The sequence below is a fragment of the Pisolithus orientalis genome (genome assembly GCF_024613125.1).
Source record: "Pisolithus orientalis strain OTSU chromosome Unknown F5J12scaffold_42, whole genome shotgun sequence".
Lineage (NCBI taxonomy): Eukaryota > Fungi > Basidiomycota > Agaricomycetes > Boletales > Pisolithaceae > Pisolithus > Pisolithus orientalis.
Window position 1 is genome coordinate 147733 of NW_026260823.1, and position 22024 is coordinate 169756.

At 50.1% G+C, this 22024-nt stretch overlaps 8 protein-coding genes and 1 non-coding gene across 9 annotated transcripts; 8 read left to right on the forward strand and 1 right to left on the reverse strand.

The window, feature by feature from the left end:
- The first annotated feature begins 1611 nt into the window (after positions 1 to 1611).
- Positions 1612 to 4077, forward strand: F5J12DRAFT_413858 (cytochrome P450). Its single transcript, XM_051739302.1, has 11 exons — positions 1612 to 1939; positions 1998 to 2094; positions 2150 to 2286; positions 2349 to 2724; positions 2775 to 2897; positions 2953 to 3055; positions 3109 to 3195; positions 3248 to 3282; positions 3332 to 3378; positions 3430 to 3552; positions 3619 to 4077. The coding sequence occupies exons 1-11, from the start codon at positions 1764 to 1766 to the stop codon at positions 3842 to 3844; spliced, it is 1530 nt and encodes a 509-aa protein (XP_051596150.1). The 5' UTR covers positions 1612 to 1763; the 3' UTR covers positions 3845 to 4077.
- A 1-nt stretch (position 4078) lies between these two features.
- Positions 4079 to 5232, forward strand: F5J12DRAFT_413816 (uncharacterized protein). Its single transcript, XM_051739301.1, has 6 exons — positions 4079 to 4284; positions 4338 to 4467; positions 4538 to 4635; positions 4697 to 4772; positions 4836 to 5088; positions 5145 to 5232. Exons 1-5 carry the CDS (start codon positions 4225 to 4227, stop codon positions 4928 to 4930), a joined length of 459 nt encoding a protein of 152 aa, XP_051596151.1. The 5' UTR covers positions 4079 to 4224; the 3' UTR covers positions 4931 to 5088; positions 5145 to 5232.
- Positions 5233 to 6026: 794 nt separating this feature from the next.
- F5J12DRAFT_856995 (Metallo-dependent hydrolase) lies at positions 6027 to 8054 on the forward strand. The gene is made up of 4 exons (XM_051746724.1): positions 6027 to 7140; positions 7470 to 7592; positions 7656 to 7665; positions 7804 to 8054. The coding sequence occupies exons 1-4, from the start codon at positions 6443 to 6445 to the stop codon at positions 7954 to 7956; spliced, it is 984 nt and encodes a 327-aa protein (XP_051596152.1). The 5' UTR covers positions 6027 to 6442; the 3' UTR covers positions 7957 to 8054.
- Positions 8055 to 8110: 56 nt separating this feature from the next.
- On the reverse strand, positions 8111 to 8208 carry F5J12DRAFT_t183. Its single transcript has one exon. It is a non-coding gene; the product is annotated as a tRNA-Pro (tRNA).
- On the forward strand, positions 8207 to 11232 carry F5J12DRAFT_746940 (uncharacterized protein; the record flags this gene model as incomplete). Its single annotated transcript, XM_051742086.1, has 3 exons — positions 8207 to 8905; positions 8969 to 10108; positions 10163 to 11232. Coding segments are annotated over exons 1-3 (2634 nt in total), but the record flags the coding sequence as incomplete, so codon positions are not given.
- A 1225-nt stretch (positions 11233 to 12457) lies between these two features.
- F5J12DRAFT_915226 (uncharacterized protein) lies at positions 12458 to 13943 on the forward strand (the record flags this gene model as incomplete). Its single annotated transcript, XM_051749144.1, has 4 exons — positions 12458 to 13129; positions 13179 to 13216; positions 13276 to 13534; positions 13572 to 13943. Exons 1-4 carry the CDS (start codon positions 12503 to 12505, stop codon positions 13941 to 13943), a joined length of 1296 nt encoding a protein of 431 aa, XP_051596154.1. The 5' UTR covers positions 12458 to 12502.
- A 931-nt stretch (positions 13944 to 14874) lies between these two features.
- Positions 14875 to 16296, forward strand: F5J12DRAFT_962446 (uncharacterized protein; the record flags this gene model as incomplete). The annotated part of the gene is made up of 3 exons (XM_051749952.1): positions 14875 to 15475; positions 15538 to 15681; positions 15728 to 16296. Exons 1-3 carry the CDS (start codon positions 15292 to 15294, stop codon positions 16294 to 16296), a joined length of 897 nt encoding a protein of 298 aa, XP_051596155.1. The 5' UTR covers positions 14875 to 15291.
- Positions 16297 to 16474: 178 nt separating this feature from the next.
- F5J12DRAFT_414024 (uncharacterized protein) lies at positions 16475 to 18452 on the forward strand. The gene is made up of 2 exons (XM_051739303.1): positions 16475 to 16759; positions 16813 to 18452. Exons 1-2 carry the CDS (start codon positions 16594 to 16596, stop codon positions 18039 to 18041), a joined length of 1395 nt encoding a protein of 464 aa, XP_051596156.1. The 5' UTR covers positions 16475 to 16593; the 3' UTR covers positions 18042 to 18452.
- Positions 18453 to 21935, forward strand: F5J12DRAFT_414025 (uncharacterized protein). Its single transcript, XM_051739304.1, has 4 exons — positions 18453 to 18610; positions 18671 to 19332; positions 19390 to 20527; positions 20581 to 21935. The coding sequence occupies exons 2-4, from the start codon at positions 18924 to 18926 to the stop codon at positions 21893 to 21895; spliced, it is 2862 nt and encodes a 953-aa protein (XP_051596157.1). The 5' UTR covers positions 18453 to 18610; positions 18671 to 18923; the 3' UTR covers positions 21896 to 21935.
- Positions 21936 to 22024: the final 89 nt, after the last annotated feature.

The window sequence follows — 22024 nt, forward strand, 5'->3', positions numbered from 1 at the left end:
TTAAATCGCCTCTGTAGAATTATGTTATTTGCCACCAGCGGATCCTGTTCTAGTCAGCTCGGCAAGCACAGATAGCGTGACAAGTGCTCCATCGTGGTGGCGTATCGCGATCACGTGTACAAGAAATCAACTCGAACCTTCTGCCAGTACCAATTGTTTTACTGTGCGAGGAGATCCATCCATTGTCACTCGTACTCCATGGACTCCGAATCTGCAACATGGAAAGAAATATTGGCATTATTGGCGCTTTAGAGATCATTACTCACCTCTCCTCCAACAGCCTAGGACAGCAATCCAGAGAAGATATGTATCTTGTGGATGGCTGTCCTAGGCAATTTGGAGAGTTTCTTTGAGGTTCTGAAGGCAGTTGACGCCGGAGGCGGTCTTGGATACCTAGCAGAATACCTGCAGTAGACTTGACGTGCAAACTGTTATCAATCAATTTGGTAGATGTATGCTTTTTGGTCGAGCCGATAAGGCTATCGTTGGGCGACCAGATCAGTTTTTGCGATTGGCCGCAGCCCCACGCCGTTTAACTCGTCGGCTTTTCGTTCAGTCCACATGTCAATGTCTCAACATACACGCATGCAGGTTGTCAAAACATTGTTCAAAAGTCGCTAAACTCTGGTGCTACCTACGCCATGAAATCTTCGCGCTCTGGAGTCTGGACCATGCTGCTATGAGTGTGGCAGAGCTCCTTCAACACTCAATCCGAAGTCCCATGTTTTCCATAACATGACCAGTTCCGCTTGGTAGGTTACAATAGTCCAAATAACTCTTCGGCCGGTGTAATCACTGTAACGCTCGGCTTGGTCACCTTGATTAGTAGGGTGCGGCGAAGCTCGCTGACATATACAGCGGGGAGTGGTCGGTGCTTAAGTGCTTGTTGGTTCTACTTTAAGCTTATGCAGGTGACATGGTGACAGCTGTACCTGTCGGCCGCATTGGGTCCAGCACTCCAACCAAACCTTACCAATTGGTCGGTCAAACATGTGAAGCAACTGCGCCACATAAGACAGCGCTATCAGCGCTGCGTCGGAGGCGATACTACTATAGCTTTTGATTTTTGACGAAAGTGCGAATCGAGAAACGCAACATCGTCTGATAGAAGTGGCGGTCTTTGCAGGGGATGATGGTAGTCGATCATGGACTTCAGTTTCCATGGGGCGGTGGTCGTGTTTCAATCCAAATCGACTGACAAAGTGCTCGCAGCACATATCGGCCGCGAGATCGCTGTTGACCATACACTTGTGTATTGCTATAAATGAGGTCTTTTCCTGCAGTAAAGGACTGCGTTCGGCTGCGAACCGGGCAAGATATCTCGGTACCTTCATTTCGTGCTAGGCTCCAAATCGCTATGGTATGTATGGCCGCCATCGCGTTCTGAACCGCAACCGATTTTCGTCCTTGCCAATCGACTTTGCAACTGCAAGGCACCACCCTTGCCAGAGATGCGCCAGTATTGAGCGAGCGCAGTAGTTATCCACCTTGGCCCCTTCTATACACTTAAAAGACGCATGAACACCGTTGGTATCAGCAAGCTGTGTTGCTGCCCAGCGCTCACAGCCTTCTGTCGGCAATTAGCAGTAGCTGCACGTCAAATCCGGCTAACAACTATTTGTTCAACGTAAAATTTAGGAAGCTATCCAGCCGCTTTGTCACCGGTCTTGATATAACGTCGGGAATTAGCCTGGCCGACCTGTTCATCCTCCCCTCTCGCCTCCACCGTGTACTGTCTGTGTATCTGTACAGTCACCTAGAAAATGTTAGAGGCGTTGTTGCGAGAATACGGCCTCCAGGCAAAGGCAGTTGGTGCCCTCATTGCCCTTGCCATCCTCGGCAAGGCCGTACGGTCCCAGCTTAGGGCCCGAAGGCGTCTGCCTTTACCTCCTGGTCCTCCCGGTCATTGGTTGTTTGGAAATGCCCTTCCCAGGGAAAAGTGCGTTCTTCTCTCACAGCTTATTTTACATTGCAGCAGCAGCATTAACGCACTCCAGCCAATCTCAACAGTTCGCCGAATGGATCAACGAGTATGGCCCTATTATTTCGCTTCGGGTTGGCCCAAGGACTATGGTCATCATAGGGCGTTATCAGGTGCGGCTTACAGCCGGTTCTCTTAGTGGACTAGCTGAAACCGAGCGAACACCAGGAATCTGTGGATATTATGGAGAAGGAAGGCGGTTTGCTGGCAGATCGTCCCCGTGCAGTTGCGGCGGGTGAAATCTTGTCCCGTGGACTTCGGATGATCCTTGCCCCCGCTGGCGAGCAGTTCCGTAGATTACGCAGGTGAGCAAGAGACTTGGGAGTTACTATGCAGCAAACAGCTTCCCTGACCGTGTTGTAAACAGAGCTGCACACACACACCTCCAGGCAAAAGCCGCAGAGTCATATGGCCCCATCCAAATGCAAGCCGCGCGCGATGTGATTATTGACATTCTTGATAACCCCAAGAACCATCAAGCGCACGCCAACCGCTACGCGGCATCCGTCATTCTACGTGTCACGTATGGCAAGTCGACAGCCACAGAGACGAATGCGCCTGAGATCGTCCTCATTCACAAGATGTTGAAGCGCTTCCAGACACTAATGCGTCCTGGAGCGCTTCTCGTCGAGAAGTACCCAATCTTGAAGTATGTGCCTGGATATGCAGGCTACCTTCACGAGTGGCGCAGAGAGGAACGCCAACTATTCCATGATCAGCTCAACCGTGTTGCCAAGGAATTAGTAAGTTCTTGCTAGGTTGGCTAGACATATGATCCTGACGGATACCTCAGAAAACAGGAAATCCTGGTCCTTCGTTTGCGAAATACCTCCTTGAGAACCAGGAGACACACAAGTTGTCTGATGAGGAGATGGCGTATCTCGCCGGTTCGCTCTTTGGTGCTGGCTCTGACACTGTAGGTCGTTACCTCTTTGGCCTCGCCCTACGGTTGACGTGTATGGAATTTCTAGACTGCCGTCGCTATCATGGTACTGGTCATGGCTGCCGCTCGCTTCCCTGAGGCACAGGACGTTGTGCAGGAGGAACTCGACAACGTCGTCGGTCGCGACCGTGGTATGTTTCCCAGGCTTGTGAAACTCGCCAAGCTTGTTGATGTATGCAAATAGCACCTACCTTCGATGATTACAACGCGTTGCCTCAAATTCAGGCGTTCATGCTTGAATGTCTCCGCTGGCGTCCGGTCACTACACTCGGTACGGCTATCGTCTCTATGTGCGCCATTGACCCTGACCTTATCATCCGCAGGCTTCGCCCACCGTGCTCAGACGGACATCGTTTACGTAAGTTAATTTGTAGAATTTATTACGCCATAGCTGATCGTCACTACAGAAAGACATGTGTATTCCTGAGGGAGCGATCGTTTTCGGAAACCACTGGTGAGCCAAATCTTCCAAGGTATACCTCCGTCGAATAACCGTCCCTCACAGGGCTATTTCTCGGGACCCCGATGTATACCCGAACCCCGACAAGTTCGACCCTCAGAGATGGTTAGGCAGTGACGGGCGTATCCGCGAAGACGTTCGGTTCCCCAGTTTCGGGTTCGGAAGACGGTGAGGCTGTTTGCGTACCACATTCCATCTAAGCCAGGTGCTGACAACCGTGTCTTTGCACTTAAGTATTTGCCCTGGCCAACACATTGCCAACCGGTCCATCTTCATCAATGCTTCACTCCTTCTTTGGTCTTTCCGTATTACCCAGGATCCTAACGCCCCAATCAACGATAAGGGTTTCGTCGACGGTGTGATTGCCCACCCTAAACCTTTTGCTGCGTGCTTTACGCCTCGCATCGGGGACGAGAAACACCTGAGAAAAGTTATGGAGAAGTATGCACAGGATCTCTAAGGTACTCGGTAACCCTTGCGTGACTTGGATTTTCGGTTTTATTTCGCTTTGAATGGTTATACCATGTGTTCTTTCGAAAGTCTCCCTCATAAGTGTGTCAGTGAAGAATCATGTGAAGCTGAATGAAGGAGTAAGGAAAATAATTGGGAGTGTTCATGTTTCTGACGGAGAGAAGGACTGCAGTGACTTGAAGTTCTGAATAGGGGAGTATCATGTCACGTGGATGGACGTGCTAGTATCTGATTGGCTCGATGTGATGTCATCCCCTCTGTTACTATCAACAAGCTTGGCAAGCCGTTAGCCAACTTGGTAGTGCGGCTCCTCCGGGTTGGAATACCGACATCTCTGTCCTTCGACTGCCTGCTATTCGGGCAGCGCAAATGCTGCAGGATCTCTCGCATATGGACCGTATAACGCAGCTGCAAGATGAGATACAAAGGGTAAAAGCTCTATTATTACGGTCGAAGAATGCTAATTCTCGATGGAACGATAGTTCCTTGTAATTATGTCGAGTACCATTGCCTACCTCACCACTCGATCCACGTTCCTTCAAGTCAGCGAGGAGATACCGATCACGAAACAGCGAAATCCGGACAAGTTTGATCCACCGGAAGTGTTTGAGGGTTCGCAGGGTTTCCACTTCTCATCGAGCTTGCGTTGACTTAGATGACGCTCCCGCTCACTTTTCTCCAGCGAATAAGAAGGAACTGGTGGATGACCTGATCATGAAAGCGAAGCAAATAGAGGTGTTGATCCAGTCTTTGCCTGTCCCAGAACCCGAGGAACAACAAGTCTGTCGTATATCAACTTCTGGGTGTTGTACTTTACTACTGACCGGTTTTCTGTGACTAGGCAAAGCGTCTCCAGGATTTGGAAAACGAGATGACGGTCGCAAACCAAGAATATATCCAAGCTGTCGAGCGTGCTAGTATGTCCTTCGTTTGCATGCCGATAGACATCCTTTGCCTCCCGTTTATGATATCCCCTCCAGAAAGTTTACATGGCCAGTTTTCGGAACTCTTACGCACGATGCTCGACAAGGCGGACATCGAGGCTAGTTTGCTTTCGGGACAGAAATCCAACTGAGGTTCTGCTTTTCTCAAGCCTTCGTATCCTCCTCTTCCTCCGCCACCACTCACCGGGGGTTGCGTCGTCCGGCGTGACAAGCGTACCTATCTGCTCTAGGCCCGCGAAGGGATGCATCGCGATCACATTGTCATTTACAAACGCATGTTACCACCAATGTAATCCAGCTTCTCTGTGGCTTATTTTGTTTGAGTACTTATGTATGGGAATTCAGAAAACCGGTCATCCAGTAGTGGTCTGGAAACTTCAAACCAGTCAACATTCAAACAACCTGGCGCGCATCGTGCTTTCTATTAGGCTCTGGAACCTTGCGCCCGGACTTGCTTAATAGCTACCCAATAAAAGGAACCGTTCCGATGTGGAACGTGTTGACAGCTTTGCTCAGCTTTCTTTATTGCCTTTAGGCGTGCTCAATTGCAGTTGTCGTCCAAAAAGTCGTCGAGTTTGTCAAACTTATATTGAGGTTTCTGTCACTCGAAGCGAGACAGGCAGGACTATGCGAGTGCAGGTGAGGTCATGCTGGGTCCAGCCGCTCTGAGTCCCATTTAGGCAAGAACACTGATGTGGCAATGCTTATCGACGAAGACTCGAGCGCTGAAGCGCTGAAGGCCTATCTCAACATTCAATGCTCACCACCTGCCGTGCGCGGGGTGACTACGACAACAGGACGCCAGTGACCTGCTTGCGTTGTATTCTGCACATGCATGCATGCTGGCAGAGTCAAGGCGAGAACGAGCTCAAATTCAGCAAGATCTCGAAGGCAGACAAGATGGCAAGTCGTAAGAAAATGATCTACGAGTCTCACCTCTTTTTGAGGCTGAACGTGCTTGTTGGCTGCCTGTTTTCAGCTGATGTTATAGCATCACAAGAATAGAGTTGCTGGAAGCTGTGTGCTGGAGTGAGACTAAGAGCTGGAGTATCACATTCTAAGTAGAAGTTGTAGTCCATCTGTTGTTCCTAGTACGAATTTCACTACAGAGCCGGAGTCCAGTAGCTTGTCACAGAGGCATCGGAGACTAGCTCCCCACTTGCCTAATTGGTCATTCCCATGCCGGAGCAGCCAGAGACAGCATTACCTCACATGCACTCACATAGCCCTGCCTGTCTCGCTTCAAGTGACAGAAACCTCAATATAAGTTTGACAGACCCGACGACATTTTGGACGACAACTGCAATTGAGCACGCCTTTTGATCCTATCTGTTCCGTAGATATGTGCTGGCATACTTGTGCCTATTCCCTACAGTACAAAAGGGCCTATGTAGTACAATGTATGGGGTCTTTTTCCCTACCTCGAACTAACAGACTGCATTGTCTGGGAACTCCAAGTAGCCTTTAGATCAGAGAAGAATTCTATCGTCCTATCTTCGCGTCACTGTTACCCAAGCCGTCTAGTGCCAAGACTACCTGCCCGCGTGGTAACCGCGGTACTGGTCACCAGTGAGGAATTGAGTATGTAGCCACGATGGTGACTCGAGCGTCTATACCCTCTGCATCACCGCCGACGATCTACGATGGCAACGATATCTGGCCCATCTGCAGCTGCTTTGCACTCCTTGTCGCCTTCTGACGTCGATTTTCTGCAATCGTTACCCAAGGCTGAGCTCCACGCCCATCTCAACGGATGCATCCCTTTACAGACACTCACAGACCTCGCTGAGCATTTGACACTGTCCGCAGACACCACCGATGAAATAGCAGCGACAGTCGCAAGATTGAAGTCTGGGTTGACGCTAAATGACGTATCAGAGTTCTTTCCGTTGTTTTCTGCGATCTATGCTATCACTTCGACCCCATCAGCACTGGGCCGGGTCACTCGGGATGTTCTCGATTCATTCCTCAAGGCCGAGAGCAATCCTCCACCAGGTTTTGCATATACACCTGCCCCCGAATGCAGCTACCTCGAACTGCGCACGACTCCCCGCGCAACTGCACAGATGTCCCGGTACACGTACCTGACCACTGTGCTAGATGAGATCGAGAAATTCTCAGCTGATCAGGCAGCGTTGATCGTTTCCATTGATCGACGGATGTCTGAGGCAGACGCGAAAGAGTGCGTCGATCTTGCTATCGCGCTTCGAGCTGCGGGTAGGCGTGTAGTGGGGCTGGACCTGTGTGGTGATCCGGGAAAGGGTGACATTGCCACGTTCGAGAAACATTTCAAGAGAGGAAAAGACGCCGGATTGGGACTTACTCTTCACATTGCCGAGGTGTGTGTCATACTATATTCCGTTCTACACCCTGCCTGGAAGTTATAGTGCAGACCAAGGGAAATACCACCGCAGAATCACTCGCCCTACTTGACTGGCGTCCGGATAGGCTTGGGCATGCAACCTTCCTTTCTGACGAGCACAAGGCATTGTTTTTCGCCGATCTCCTGCAACCAGATTCTGTCTCCTCGCCGACAACTGAGTCCAACTCGGTTCAACCATGGGATCCTGAACATCCGCTCCATACAGCATACCTGACTGCATATAAGGCACATCTGAAGCGCATTCACGAGGAAAGCACTGAATCTGAGGAAACTCGCCGAATGCTGAGTTACCACATTGACGCTGACAAAGGGGCACGTCGTGCTGCGTTGAAAGACATCGAAGTTTTGTCGAAGCGGCGGAACGGTGCATACAAACCATGTATCGAGATCTGCCTTAGCTCCAATTTACTGTGAGTTCGGGAGGACCATTGTTTTATTTCTCGATTTTGCGTTACGTCTCACACCACGTGCAGTTCCAGGACTGTACAGTCTCTCGAATCCCACCATATACAATATTACCTCGCTAAATGACCATCCTATCTCAATATGCGTATGCGCTGAATTTTGCTTTATGCTGTTTCGTTGTACTGAATTTTGCACCACTGGCATCGCTTATTGTAGACTGACGATACCCTCCCATTCCGGACTACTCTGCTAGCCGAATACGCCCAGCTCCTCGCAAAGCCTCCTTTGGGTCTTGGACTTGGCCGCGAGCAGGTGAAGAGGATCGCAGGCGATGGGCATGGAAGCGCGTTTTGTTCAAGGCAGAGTTGAAGCAAAGTAGTCATAGTACATGTATGAATAGATGTCTGTGTTTCCCGGATTCGCAATGTTTAGCTAGTCAAAAATCCAAGTGTATTATCAGATACCGGTACATCCAAGAGTGTTATGAGTATTTTGAGGTGAGAGAAAATAAGTTGCAAAAAGTGGGCTCGACCGGGAATTGAACCCGGGTCACGTACATCTGACCACCCGGGGCGGCGGGTTATTCCCGAAGCACGTATCTTACTACTGGACCATCGAGCCGCAATAATCCTTGGAAAGACCTCGACCTACAAGGTGCTAAATTCCAGACAGGACACACTTGGGGTCACACTCCAGCTTGGACTTTGCAACCACCCTTTAATGTCCGCATATGATCTTCGACTTCGATTTGGGAAGTGTTCTGGGTCTGCCTATGGATGGCCTCTGGGCGTCAATTTCGCCCTCTCCCAACGTACATCTTCACAAGTCATCCTACCGAGCCCTCTTGATCTAGTCAGCGCCACCGTCTGACTCTCTTGAGAGGACTTCGTCAGTATGGCCATATTTCAGTGGGAAAACATCGAACAGTTCATCGGTCTTGTTAACTTGTTATCTCTGCGCAATGGTGGTCAAGTTGGACCAAAGACGGGGAAAGAGGAAGAAGAAGTTCAATGTAGCACTAACACCGAGGTCAGCGGGGACGATTCAGATGTCAGGGAGAGTAAGGAGGACGAACTAAAGCGGCGCTTTCTCGACAAGTTTGCGGAGGCTATTTCGAACGACAAAGGTGACAGGCATGTCGCTGTTTGCTCTGTAGCACTCCGCGAGTCGGGGGGTCGATGCCCTGACGGGAACGTTAAGGTTTCCTTGCTGGTCTCCCGTAATCAGGATTTCGAGCCGGAGGATAAGAATTTTTTTAGCTCCCTTGAAAGGTTGCTCGCTGCTATCGGTGCCACTGTGTCCGAACAGATAAGCATTGGTATGTGCATTGTTGTACTCTGGTAGACTTCTAGCCGTTGACATGCATATATGTACGTTTTAGGTTTGCCTGCAGTTGAGAAAGAGCTTTGGGAGGAATTAGTATGCTATAATGAGCTCCGCCTGGATTATCACGCAAATAGCCTGCGCGACAATTTGCAAATGTTCAAGGCCGCGGGATGCATGGACATCATTCCTCCGTATAACGACTCTTGTTCCCCGCGGGGCGGCGATTCCGAACACAGAACTTTCTGTGACGACTGCAACATCGGCCTCTATTCAGATGGTTCTCATGATGCCTACATGAAATTTGCCCAGGAGCATATCCGTGATCTGGGTAACATCCTTTCTTCCCGGGATGACAGAGGGACTCGGCGACGCCTTCTTGCTGAGCATGCCTATTCTCTCCGTCATATGAAGTCTCTCAGGATACTTCTCGATTCCGGTCTGGGGGCTTCAGTTGGGCGTAAGCTCATCTCGGACATACACTGGCTGGGCCGTTTGAGGTCCTGCTATTATACGCTCGTAGAAGCAGCCCTCAATATTCCTGGATTTTCTGCGCTATCTATTGTTCCTGTGCAGAGCCTCCCGCCTCGCGCATGTCCATTTACCTTACCCACCCTGGCAGACGTGATGAATTGCCTGGGTCAGACCTTGGATTCTACCTCTGTCAAAAGCTTTATCAACGAACGTTTAGGTGTCACTAGTGCAGAGCACGATTTCAAGCAGTGTCAGAATAAACTCTCTAGGCAACATCTCTCAACTCATGCGGAGCTTCGGCTTGTCCTTCATATCATAAGGACGATGGATACCAAAACCATGGACAGGGAGATATATCCATACTTGGGATGCAGCAAGTTGTCTTGCTTCCTTTGTACCATTTTCCTTGAGTTCTTCGGTCAGTCTGGCATTGCATTCAGGACTCGTGGGAGTCATGGGAAAGTCTACCCGTCGTGGTCTATCCCGGATGTAGATGGACTCCATGACGATATGGTCTCAGTTCTCGGCTTAGTGCTGAGGAAAATGCAAAGCTTGCTGCATTGCGAGGCAACGAATTCCATCACGCTAGCTGCTCGTGTTGCCGAATCCTCTGCTGGGGTTACAGTTTATAATCCCCGATCCTCTTTTATTCGTCAATATCACAGAGTGTTGGCTGCCCGACGCGAATTCGACTTTCTACGCGCACATACGCGCAAGAGCTTCGTCAGGTGCGTACTTGCGGTGTGTGTGAGATTGTGCGCGCTGACCTTGCTACTTCTTAGGACTATTGACCCAGTCGAAGGAGGAAAGACACACAACATGCCTGGCGCTTTTACGCCCACTGAACCTCCAGAGTGCTCCGGAGAGTGCGAAAATTGCGAGTATAAGACTTCAGAAGATTGCAGCGAATATCATAGCATGTGCTCGTACTCCGCGTCGGTTGAAGAAACAGAAAATTACGACATTTCCACGGCTTTGGAACACTCGGAAAGCCCGGGGCTCTCCGGAGAATACGGAGATTGTGATCGCCACGGCATGCCTGGCGCTTTTAAATCTGTGAAAACACAAGAGCCCTCTGGAGAATGCGAACACTGCGCATGCGAAACCTCAAGGAGGTGCTCCAAATGTCTTGGCCCTTGGCTGTGCAGTGATCGCTGTGAGAATGAGTGGGACTACTTCGAACATACCTTCCGGTGTGCCGTGGGTCGACCTCTGGACACTGCCGACTACCTTGTCCGGGCCTGCCGGACAGGCTCGTTGGACGACGTTGATGGGGACACTGCGGAGGACTTTGGATTCGCGAAATTTGCATCGGACCGCGACTTGCAGAGGCTCTTTGGTTTGTATGTCGGCCTCACGCGTATGGGTGTCCGAAGTCGAGAACTGCACAAGTGGAAAACGGAAGGCACTCTGACAGAAAATATCATAGCCAAATATGAAGTGATACCCGAACGCATTCGTGGCGTGTATTACCCGTGGTTCCGTAAGAACCTGGACATCTTCGATTCGCGAGATGTACAGCCGGATTTCCTAGCGATTGCCCGGCCTTACCTCGACCCAGAAGATAGAAACAAGGAGCCCCACGAATTGGTACCGGAGGCAAAACGCAAGTCTTTCTTGCTGTATTCCATGCTGCTAAATGGGTACCATCCGAACCCTTCGCTGTCTGGCACAATCTGTAAAGACCTTTATTTCGAGTTCGGTTTCGTAACCGGGATTGGGTCCGAGGGCGAGGATGTATTACCTTGGGTTTACGGATGTCTCATTAGCAGATGCTCGTTCACAATGTTTTGGAATGCATTTCAGACCAACAGTCTCACGGCATTGATGGATGCAAAGGGGCTTGAATCGGTGCGCAAGCGAGTCAAGCATCTGGACGCCTTCCTGAAGATCAAGCCTAACAATTGCCGCCCCACTGTATGGTACCTCAGACTCTTCGTCCACTCGCCAGATGTGGACCCTCCGCCACATGTGGCCGTGGACTATGGATTTTTTAACTGCAAGTCAGTTGAAGAAATATTCGCTCTCAAAGGGGTATACAAGGAGGTTCTCGAGTCTTCAATGGTCGACCCCATGGAATTGCACGCGGCCTGTATCCAGGGGAAGCTGTATGACTTCGTGTGCCAACATAAACCAAACCTCGAGCAAAGGTTCAAGGGGTTAATGGCCAACATGTACCCGCTCCCTGGCAACGTTAAATGGGCCGGTATGCGCACGGAGAATGTCTTGATACTAGATTCCACTCCAGAAGTGGCTCACAACATGTTGCCTGCCTTTAGACGACAAGCTACTCGCATATTTTATGTAGAGAAATGACGCCGGCTTGGTGCAATATGTAAGATGACTTGTTTCATTTCTACCTCGTCCTCACCCCATTCATCGCATTTTCCGCTCTCCTGCCTAGTGTTGTACAATGGACAGCCTCTTGATAGAACCCTGTAGCTGTTTTCTGTGGCTTGTCCCGCCTGTGTATGCTAGGTTCCTTCTATGTTTCTTCGCATTATCCGCACCACGAACGAGTGCGTATACGATGCCAGATTTTCTGGGAAAGGCATTCTTCCAGAACCAATCCAAAGGAGGCCAGGCCATTCCGTGCCGCACACAACCGCCGTCAAATTCAGGGGAGCAGATAGGCGCAGGGATATTCACCACTGGCACGCTACGTTCCCTGAGGAGATTCGAAAGCCCACGGCATCTCGAATGGCCGTGTTAGCAAACTACGGCACAGGATGCTGCGAGGATACCGCAATGTGACCATCTGAAGGCAAGCCCTTGATACCAATAAGCAGGATGCCTGGCACCCACCAGGGGTACTCCTCTTTTTCAGCAAACTAAGCAACTTCGGGTAACGGAAAGTGTTAGATTGCCTTCAAGACTCTGGAACGATTGAATTCAACCTAGGTTACAATGTCTAAAACGCGAGAGGCCACCGTCAATTCTGCGTAGAGGTCGCACTGCACTAGCCACAAAATTATCAATAATTATGGCTGTTGAATGGGAACTAATTACCATTTACAGATAGTTGAGTATTGAGGCACATGAGCCAAGTTCATCCCCGGTGAGTGGTCACGTGACTATAGCTTTATTCATTTCCTGATGCAGGCTATCATTGCATAAAATGAACATCCCGAAAGGCGCAATCCGCTCATCCGGACTCCAGTTACTATTGGATCATGACGTCCCTCTTAAACCTCCACCGTCCATCACTGATTCTCTCACCAGCATCCCTGATTCAGCGAGGAAATTTTTCGCCTCTGTATCGAGTCCCACTGAGATTCTGTCCTCGAAACTCGTCTCTAGAGTAGAAGGAATCGATGTTATCGAGGGGGGTTACAACTTTGTACATATCCTTAACCTCGACATTGGTGAATCTGGCCGCCCCTTTCCCTTTGTTTTGCGCTTTCCAATTGATCCGGATACCATCTCCCGATGGCAGACTTGTACAGCTGTGGGCTGTATGATGTACTGTCAGCAACACCCCGATCTCAACATACCCACTCCAGCCATCTACGCTTATAACTGCACTTATGGATCGGAATTCATTGCCATGGAATATATCGATGGAGATACCCTGAACAACGTGTGGCTGGACCTTCCAGAGGAGGAAAAGCAGAATATGGTCAACCAAGTCGTAGAGATAATGCGTACGATGAGGACAAAGACGAGCTTCAAGTTGATCGGAGGAATCACCCCAGATGGTTCCTCCTGTCCTCTAGTCGATGACAGGGATGCCGCGAGTGGGAAGGTATGTTTACCTTGACCGTATAGCTCCGCAGATGCTGAGCCTCGTACAGGGAGTAGTTGACGGTTTCGGTCTATACAGTATTGGGCCGTTAGTGCTTCGATGACCATTTTCGCTCACATCTGCGTTGTGTACTCAACTTTAAACAGGTACGAATCCGTGCGTGAATACGTTCAGTCCGTCTTCGACCGTCAATTCCATCATATGGATCAAATGCTGCGCAAAGGTACACTATCGGCTTACGAAGCAGAGTACAGGAAGGATATGAGCGAGTGCCTTCGCAGTTTGACGCTGGAGGAGGCATTCGAACTTGTAAAGAGCAAGAGGGATGATTTTATGGCACAGCCATACGACTGCAATTACCCCTTCGTGTTGCGGCATGGCGATTTACATGGGCGGAATGTCATGGTGAGGTATGTTCTACTTTCTCTTGGAAGTCTTTCAGAGCGAAGTTAATGCAACGCCTAGCCATTCTTCCCCCCGCCGTATACTGGCGATTCTCGACTGGGACTTTGGTGGTTCTCATGCGCTCCCGCTCGCTGACGAAGCCTTCGAGGTGTCCTCCCCAGACACCAACGAAAATACCGATGTGCGCGTAAAGCAAGGGGATGAGTTATTTAATACACTACTCCAGATCGATAAGCTCGTCGGATTTCTCCCGAGAGACGATCATCTGACCGGATTAGTGGCATCCATGAAACTGTTCGTCCTTGACTGTGAAGCCAAGACAGCACGAGGCAAGGATGTCATTGCGAGCGTTGGTGCTGATCCCAGTATTGATGCTACGTCCGATATCCCCATTGATGCTGAGGAGTAAACTGGTGTTTGGAGTATGTAAACGAAAGCTGTGCGTGGAAGTGGATATCTAGTATGTAGTTACCCTGTTGAGGTACTCTACATTCATAATTTGTGCTCTGCTGACTCGAGGTTACGCTACAGAGGCTTCTATGAATGATCGTACAGCATGAACCACGGCAGGCCCCAAACATGGATGAGTCCATCAATAACAGGAGATAGCTGGGATTTGACATACATGCCGAGTGAGCGGTAGGGTTCAGATGGGAATTGAAGGGATACGTCGTCGTAGTCGTCGTCCCTGACTTAGTGCTCTCGATGATTCCGCCCGTGTCAGCATTAATGACTGCTCCCAGCGATACACAGCATCTTGACTTTTTGCATTGAAGACTGGGAGAAATGGAAGGTGCGGCCTCTGGGTTGAATGTAACGTCTTGGTGGGCACGCGCGATTTCCACTGCTTCCTCGGCCCTTGCTCGAGCAGCCACAGAAGTGATGAGTACACGGTGATCGTAACGGGTCCTATTTTTCCGGTCGTAATTCTGATGGTGTGAATTACTGTTGGGTGGCAAGCGGGTCAGTGACAGAATCGCCTGTACAAGGGAATGGCAAGATAGCATTCTTAGAATTGGCTGGTTATGACTCTGATAGTGTGAAATTGCTCTTAGGTGGCAGGCTGACAGCTCCTCGTCCGTTTTCGAATTTCAACCGGGGAGCAAGTTATTTCAAGTACACAGCACAGTGAATGGAACTCCCTTACGTGTGTGGTTCGGTTCTGGTTCTTGGAGTCGCTTCATGGGATCTATGGAAACTTCTACGGGCATCAATGGAAACTTCTACGGGCATCAATCTATTGGATATTCGAATACCCGTGGCAGTGACCACGAACGAATGCATACAGGGATGCCGGATTTGTGAGAAAGACATTCTTCCGGCAACAATTCGAAGGAACCCAGGCTGTTGCATGCAAGGCGACACCTGCCATTAAATTCAGGGAGACGGATGGGCACAAGAACATTCACCACCAGCGTGCTATATTCCCTGAGGGAATTCGAATACCTACGGCATCTCGAATGGCCAGGAACGATCGCCGGTCCGACGCTACAGGCCAATGTCAAAATGGCCAACACTGAGATCCAATGCTGTCGTGTTGCACTCATTAATACCTCTTGCAGCTGTAGTCACCCACGCTCGAATGATCGCCCGTTCGCCGTAGATGCGGGCGGGATGCGCCGATTGATACTAAATAGTGTAGATTTTGGTGACCCACGAAAACCCCCGCTGGTGTCAATCCGCTGAGTCTTCTAACACGATCTTATCGAGTCCCTAGCCAGCCCCCCGATTGACTCTGTCGAGGGGGCTCTGTCAGTATGACCAGGTTTCAGTGGGAAAACCTTGAGCAATTTATCAGTTTGGTCAACTTGCTATCCCTACGCAACGATGGCCAACTCCAACCGGGAAAGAAGAGGATCACGAAGACATCGACGTCTGTGGGGACGACCAAGCTGCTTGGGATGGCAAGGAAGACGAACTCGAGCAACATTTTCTGGACAGGTTCGCGGAGATCATGTCGAGAGACAACGGATACGTTTGTTGTGCAACACCCCAGTAGTCAGCCAGTCGATACCCTGGCGAGGGTGTCAAGACATCCTTGCTGGTTGCTCGCAATCACGGTTTCCAGAAGCTGGATGTGATATTTTGTGGCAAGCTTGAAAGGCTGCTCGCTGATATCGGCGCGTCCGTGCAGGAAGAAACAGACAGTATGCCCCGTTATCATGCCCCACAGATCTTCGACTCATGTTGTAGGTAGTATCCGTGAGGTCAAGCGCACGGAACTTTGGAAGGAGTTGGTGTGCTACAACCAACCTCGCCTCGATAAGGACGCGAATAGGCTATGCACACATTTGCGAGTGTTCAAGACTAGTGGATCTCTGGACAGCATCCTTTCTTATAATGACTCCGAGTGCAGAACCTTCTGCGACGACCATCGCATCGGACCTTACTCAGAGGCAACTCACGAGGCCTACATGAAGGTTGTCCAGGAGCGTATTCTTGAACCAGATAACATTCTTTGCTCAGGCGATAGTACAGCTAAACGACGCCGCCTGACTGAATGTACCCACTCCATTCGGCGAATGCGATCTCTTTGGATATTCCTCCTTTCCTTCCCGAAGGTTTCTGCCGGGCATAGGCTCTTGGATATCCGTTCCTCGGACCGTCTAAGGTCGTGCTATTATATGCTCGTGAATGCTGCTCTCAAGATTCCAGAATTCGCCCAACTGACCATTGTTCTTGTGAAGAACCTCCGGCCTCGCGTCTGTCCGTCCACTCTTCCCCCATTGACTGATGCAATGAAATTCTTTGGCGGGATTTGAACCCACTCTCAGTGAGGAATGTCATCAGCAGAAATTCAAGCGTCGTTAGCACACAGAGGCGTTCGCAGAAATAGCAGACCTCGAGGTTATGCCCGTATATCGGTTGCAGTAAGTTGTCCTGCTTTCTCTGTGCCGCTTTCTTCAATTCCTTTCGTCACCACGGCAGTATGTTCAGGACTCGTGGAGGTCACGGGAAGATCTACACGCTGTAGTCCATCCCAGACATGGATGGACTTCGTGACGATACGGTCACTGCTCTCGATTCCGCAGTGAAAAAAATGCGGGAATCTCTTCTCCATGAGATGTTCAAACCTCTCACATCAGCTACTTATACCCCCAAATTATCTGCTGGATTTACAGTTCATGACAACCAGTCGTCTTTCACTCATCAACACCATAAATATCCGCCTGCCCAGCGCGAAGTTGGTTCCTCAAGCACTGATGCATTCGAGAACCCTGCCAGGTGGGTGCCCGCGTTAAGTGCCGGTCATGGATACTGACTGTTGTACTTACTAGTTCTGATCTGGTTAGAGGATTGGGGATTTGCAATGCAGACGGGGCTTCTGAACCTGCCAGGATTTCAAAGGTTTCCGAAGAATGTGAAGAAGCCACGTCTGAAATTTCGACGCAAAGCTCCAAATGCCATGGCCTGTGGTTGCGCAGTGAACTCTGACGAGCCGGACTACTATAGACATGCTTCCAATTCCGTGATAGGTCGACCTCTCGACACTGCTCACGGGTTTGTTCAGGCCTCTCCGGGAGGGTTATTGCGTGACCCCAGTGGAGACGCTAGGGGTTTGGGGGTTGGAAGTCGGAGGTTGTATGAATTAGAAGTGGAAAACGGGCTGAGAGGAATTATCGTGGCCAAGCACGAAGTGATGCCCAGACACGTTCGTGACGAGTGCCCCGTATGGTTCCGTGGTAACTGGGGCGTCTCTAATCCGCAACACGAATTTCCCGACTTCCTGAAGGTTGCCAGATCATACCTCGACCCCGAAGATAGGAAGAAGGAGCTCCGTCACCTAGTGCCAGAGGCGAAGCGCAAGTCATTTGTGCTGTACGCTATGCTGTTGAACGGAAACGACCCCAAAGCTTGTCAGTTTGACACGGCCTGCAAGGACCTGTATTTCCAGTTCGGTTTCGTAACTGGTCGCAGCTCCGAGGGCGAGCAGGTGCTACCGAAGGTGTACAGAAGTTTCATCTCCAAATGCTCTTTCACGGAGTTTTGGACTGCATTCGAATCCAAGAACCTCATCACGCTGATGGACGCGAAGGGGCTTAAAGGAGCGCGCAGCAAAGTTCAGCATCTGGAGGTGTTCTTGAAGATCAAGCGCGGCGATTGGTGTCCCACTGTGTGGCACCTCCGACTCCTCGTTAGATCTCCAGATATAGATACTCCACTACAAGTCACTGCGGACTATGGGTTTTTCAACTGCAAGACAGTCAAAGAAACAAATTCTCTTAAAGAGATATATGGAAAGCTGCTCGAGTCTCCAACGGTCGACCCCATGGATTTGCATGCGGCTTGCATCAAGGGAAAGCTGTATGACTTTGCTCGTCAACGTGAACCTTTGCTTGAGCAGAAGTTCAAGGGGCTAATGACCAACATTTACACGATACCTAGCGATATCAAGGGGGTAGGTGCCGGTGCACCGGATGAAGTCGAACCCCCAAGTTTTCTTTTGTTTTTGGCTCTCTTCTTCTTTTCTTTTCTTGCGTTTCTATTTATATGGCTTCCGCGTTGATTGTACGTGTGCTCCATGTGCAAAATGGATGTCAATGAAGTTGCAATACACGGTGTATGTTATGAGACTCTTTTTGCGGCAGTTTGTAGTTTGTGTTCGCGATGTAGACGATGACGACGACGATTGGTGTCTCCTGTGACTATGTTTCACTCAAACTTGGATACCGAGGTCGCCGCAAGTGAAGTCGAGGAAGACGTACGAAGTTGCTACGAGTATCCACGATCTCATCGAGAGGGTAGGAAGGATGTGCCATTTGCCACAGTACAACATCCACACCAAACCAGTCGTCAAGAAAACGAAAGCATGATCACTCACGTCCGATCAAATCCTCGTTTCTTCAGTGGAAACGGACATCCACCGTGGGAGGCCGAGGCTTCAGAGTCCCCGTTCGAGTGCGAGCATTACAGTTCAAATTGGAAAGGTTGTCCGACAGCCTGTACTGCAGGTTCATATGCACCTCTCGCCTCCTTTCTTTCGCAAAACAATTGTCGTCTGTCGAGTCTTTGGGGTCTGCCTATAACGGGAGACTAGGTGACGACGTCGGGAATGTTGAAGAGATGCTATCTGAGGTACGACTTTCAAATTCTCCGGTTCTGCAGTAGCTGTTCACAACTGAGGACGATCTGCAGTTTTCGGATTTTAACAAGGAGGGAAGTCATTTCAAGATGTCCGACAAGTCCATATACACAGCGCAGTCAATGGAACTCCTTTACATGTGTGGTTGGTTTCCAGATCTTGGGTCGCCTCATGGGACCCATGGAAACTTCTTCGGGCGTCAATCTATTGTATTCTGACACGCTGCATCCTGCTGGTTGCTATTTCATTGAGTCCCCTCAACCCAGTCAACCCATCGTCTGACGTTCTCGAGAGGACTCAACCGACATGGCCAGGTTTCAGTGGGAAAATCTCGAACAATTCATCAGCCTAACGAATCTGTTGTCTCTACGCAATGGCGGACAGCTTGGACCGGGAAATACGTCAAAAGACGAAGACGTCGGGGTTGACGTTGACTTCAACGGAGGCAATTCGGATACTGGGGATAGCAAGGAAGACGAGCTCAAGGAACGCTTTCTGGACAGGTTCGCGGAGATTCTGTCAAGAGACAAGGGGGGAAAACATGTTTGTTGTGTAGCACTCCGGGAGTCGGGGGACCGACACCTCGACGAGGACGTCAGGATTTCGCTGCTGGTTGCCCGTAATGACACTTTCAACGAGCAGGATGCGAAATTCTTTCGCACTCTTGAAAGGCTACTCGCGGCCATTGGTGCTTCCGTGTACGATGACACAATCAGTATGCACGTTAGTGTCGTTCGTGACAGCCCTTGAACTGATCATGCGTGCATCGTAGGCCCACACGCAATTGAACAGCAGCTGTGGGAGGAGCTAGTGCGTTACAACCAACCTCGTCTGGGGCTCTATGCGGATAGCTTGCACGACAATTTGAAAGCATTCAAAGCTGCTGGATCCCAGGACACCATCCCTTATTACACTCCTCAGCCACCACAGAATGATGATTCTGAACACGCAACTTTCTGTGACGACTCTTGTATCGGTCCGTACTCGGAGGCTACTCATGACGACTATATGAAGCTTGCACAGAAGCATATCCTCGAACTTGATACTATTCTTTCCGCTGGTGACAGAGCCACCCAACAACGCCTGCTCGCTGAGCATACCTATTCCATCCGACATATGAAATCGCTCAGGATATATATCGATTCCTGTCCCAAAGCCTCCGTTGGGCGTAGGCTTCTCTCGGACATCCTCTTCTTGGGCCGCCTAAGGTCCTGCTATTACACACTCGTGGAAGCGGCGCGCAACATTACCGGATTTGCTCGTCTATCTATCGTTCTTGTGAAGAACCTTCCACCTCGCGTCTGTCCGGCCACTTTGCCCTCTTTGCCAGATGCAATGAAATACCTGGGTCAGAGCTCGAATCCGAGCTCGGTTAAGAGATTCATTAACCCGAAGTCAAGCGTCATCAGTGCAGAACGAAATTTTAAACAAATTCAGAACAATCTCTCTCGCAAGCATCTCCACACCCATGCGGAGCTTCAGCTCGTTCTTTATATGACAAGGACGGTTGACGTGAAGACCATGAGCAGGGAAACATACCCGTACATCGGATGCAGCAAGTTATCCTGCTTTCTTTGTACAGCTTTCCTCGAGTCCTTTGATCACGATGGGTTTACGTTCAGGACTCGCGGAAGTCACAGCAAGATTTACACGTTGTGGTCCATCCCGGACATGGATGGGCTTTGTGAAGATATGGTCGCCGCCCTCCATTCCGCGCTGAAGAAGACGCGGAACCTCCTTGTTCGCGAGATGATCAAGCCTATTACGGTAGCTTCTCATGTCGCCGAATCAACGGCTGCAGTTACGGACTATAACCTCCAATCATCCTTGGTCCATCAATATCACAAAACTCTGGCTGCTCAACGTGAATTCGATTCCCTCAGTGCAAATGCACCCAAAATTTTAGCTAGGTAATTGGTCTGGTTCTGCAGTCACCCATGAGTACCAACCATGTAATGTGTAGGAATTTTGACCCAGTCGAAGAAGTCGAGACCTATGATGTACTGATTGCCTTAGAGCGTTCAAAAACTCCAGAGCTTTCTGGAGAATGCGAAAACTGCGAACGCGAGACTGGGAGGAAATGCTCTAAATGTCGTGGGCCGTGGCTGTGCAGTGAACGCTGCGAGAACGAGTGGGACTACCATGGACATACTTTCAAGTGTGCCATAGGTCGGCCTCTTGATACTGCCGACTACCTCGTCCGGGCGTGTTGGACGGACTGGTTGGATGACCTTGATGAAGACACCAAGGAAGATTTCGGATTCGCGAAGTTTGCATCGGTTTACGATGTGCAGAAACTCTTTGGTCTTTATGTCGGCCTTACCCGTATGGGAGTTGGAACCCGTGAATTGCACAAGTGGCAAACAGAAGGCACGCTGACGGAAAACATCACAGCAAAATACGAGGCCATACCCGAACGCCATCGTGGCGGGTACTATCCATGGTTCCGTGAGAATCTGCACACCTTTAACTCGCGAGGCGCAACCCCCGACATTTTGGCGGTCGCCAGACCATACCTCGACCCAACGGATAGGGAGAAAGATCCCCACCAGTTGGTCCCAGAAGCGAAACGCAAGTCGTTCATACTGTATGCCCTGCTTTTGAACGGATACCACCCAAATCCCTCTATCGAGCCTGACACGATCTGCAAAGAGCTCTACTTTGAGTTCGGCTTCGTAACTGGCCGTGGCTCCCAAGGCGAACAGGTGTTACCCTGGGTATACAGGAAACTCATTCCCGAGTGCACTTTTACGGAGTTTTGGACTGCATTTCAATCCAACAACCTCGTCGCGTTGATGGATGCAAAAGGGCTTGAACCGGAACGCAAGAAAGTTCAGCATTTCGAGGCCTTCATGAAGATCAAAGGCAACGATTGGTGTCCTACTGTGTGGCACCTCAGACTCTTCGTTCACTCCCCAAATGTGGATCCTCCGCGATATGTCACTGTGGACTATGGATTTTTCAACTGCAAAACAGTTGAAGAAAAATTCTCTTTGAAAGGAGTGTATAAGGAGCTGTTGGCAATGGTCGACCCCATGGAGTTGCATGCGGCTTGTATCAAAGGAAAACTGTACGATTTCCTTCGTAGACATAAGCCGAATCTCGAGCAGAGGTTCAAGAGGTTGATGACCAACTCCTATCCACTCCCCGGCAACGTTGAATGGGCTGGCATGTGCGCGGAACGCGTCGAGATCCATGGTTTGACGGCTGAAGTCGCTCAAAATATGATGTCTACCTTGGGTCAACAAAATGTTCGTATCGTCCACGTGAAAAAGTAATGGCTGGGCTTGATGGCCTGGTTTGCTTCTGCCCTGTACAATCGAGAAGTCCTGTGAGGATTGGAGGTTGCGTCCCTGTACTATTCTATTGTCTGCTCTGTATTATACCAGTCGGTACCTGTACACTCT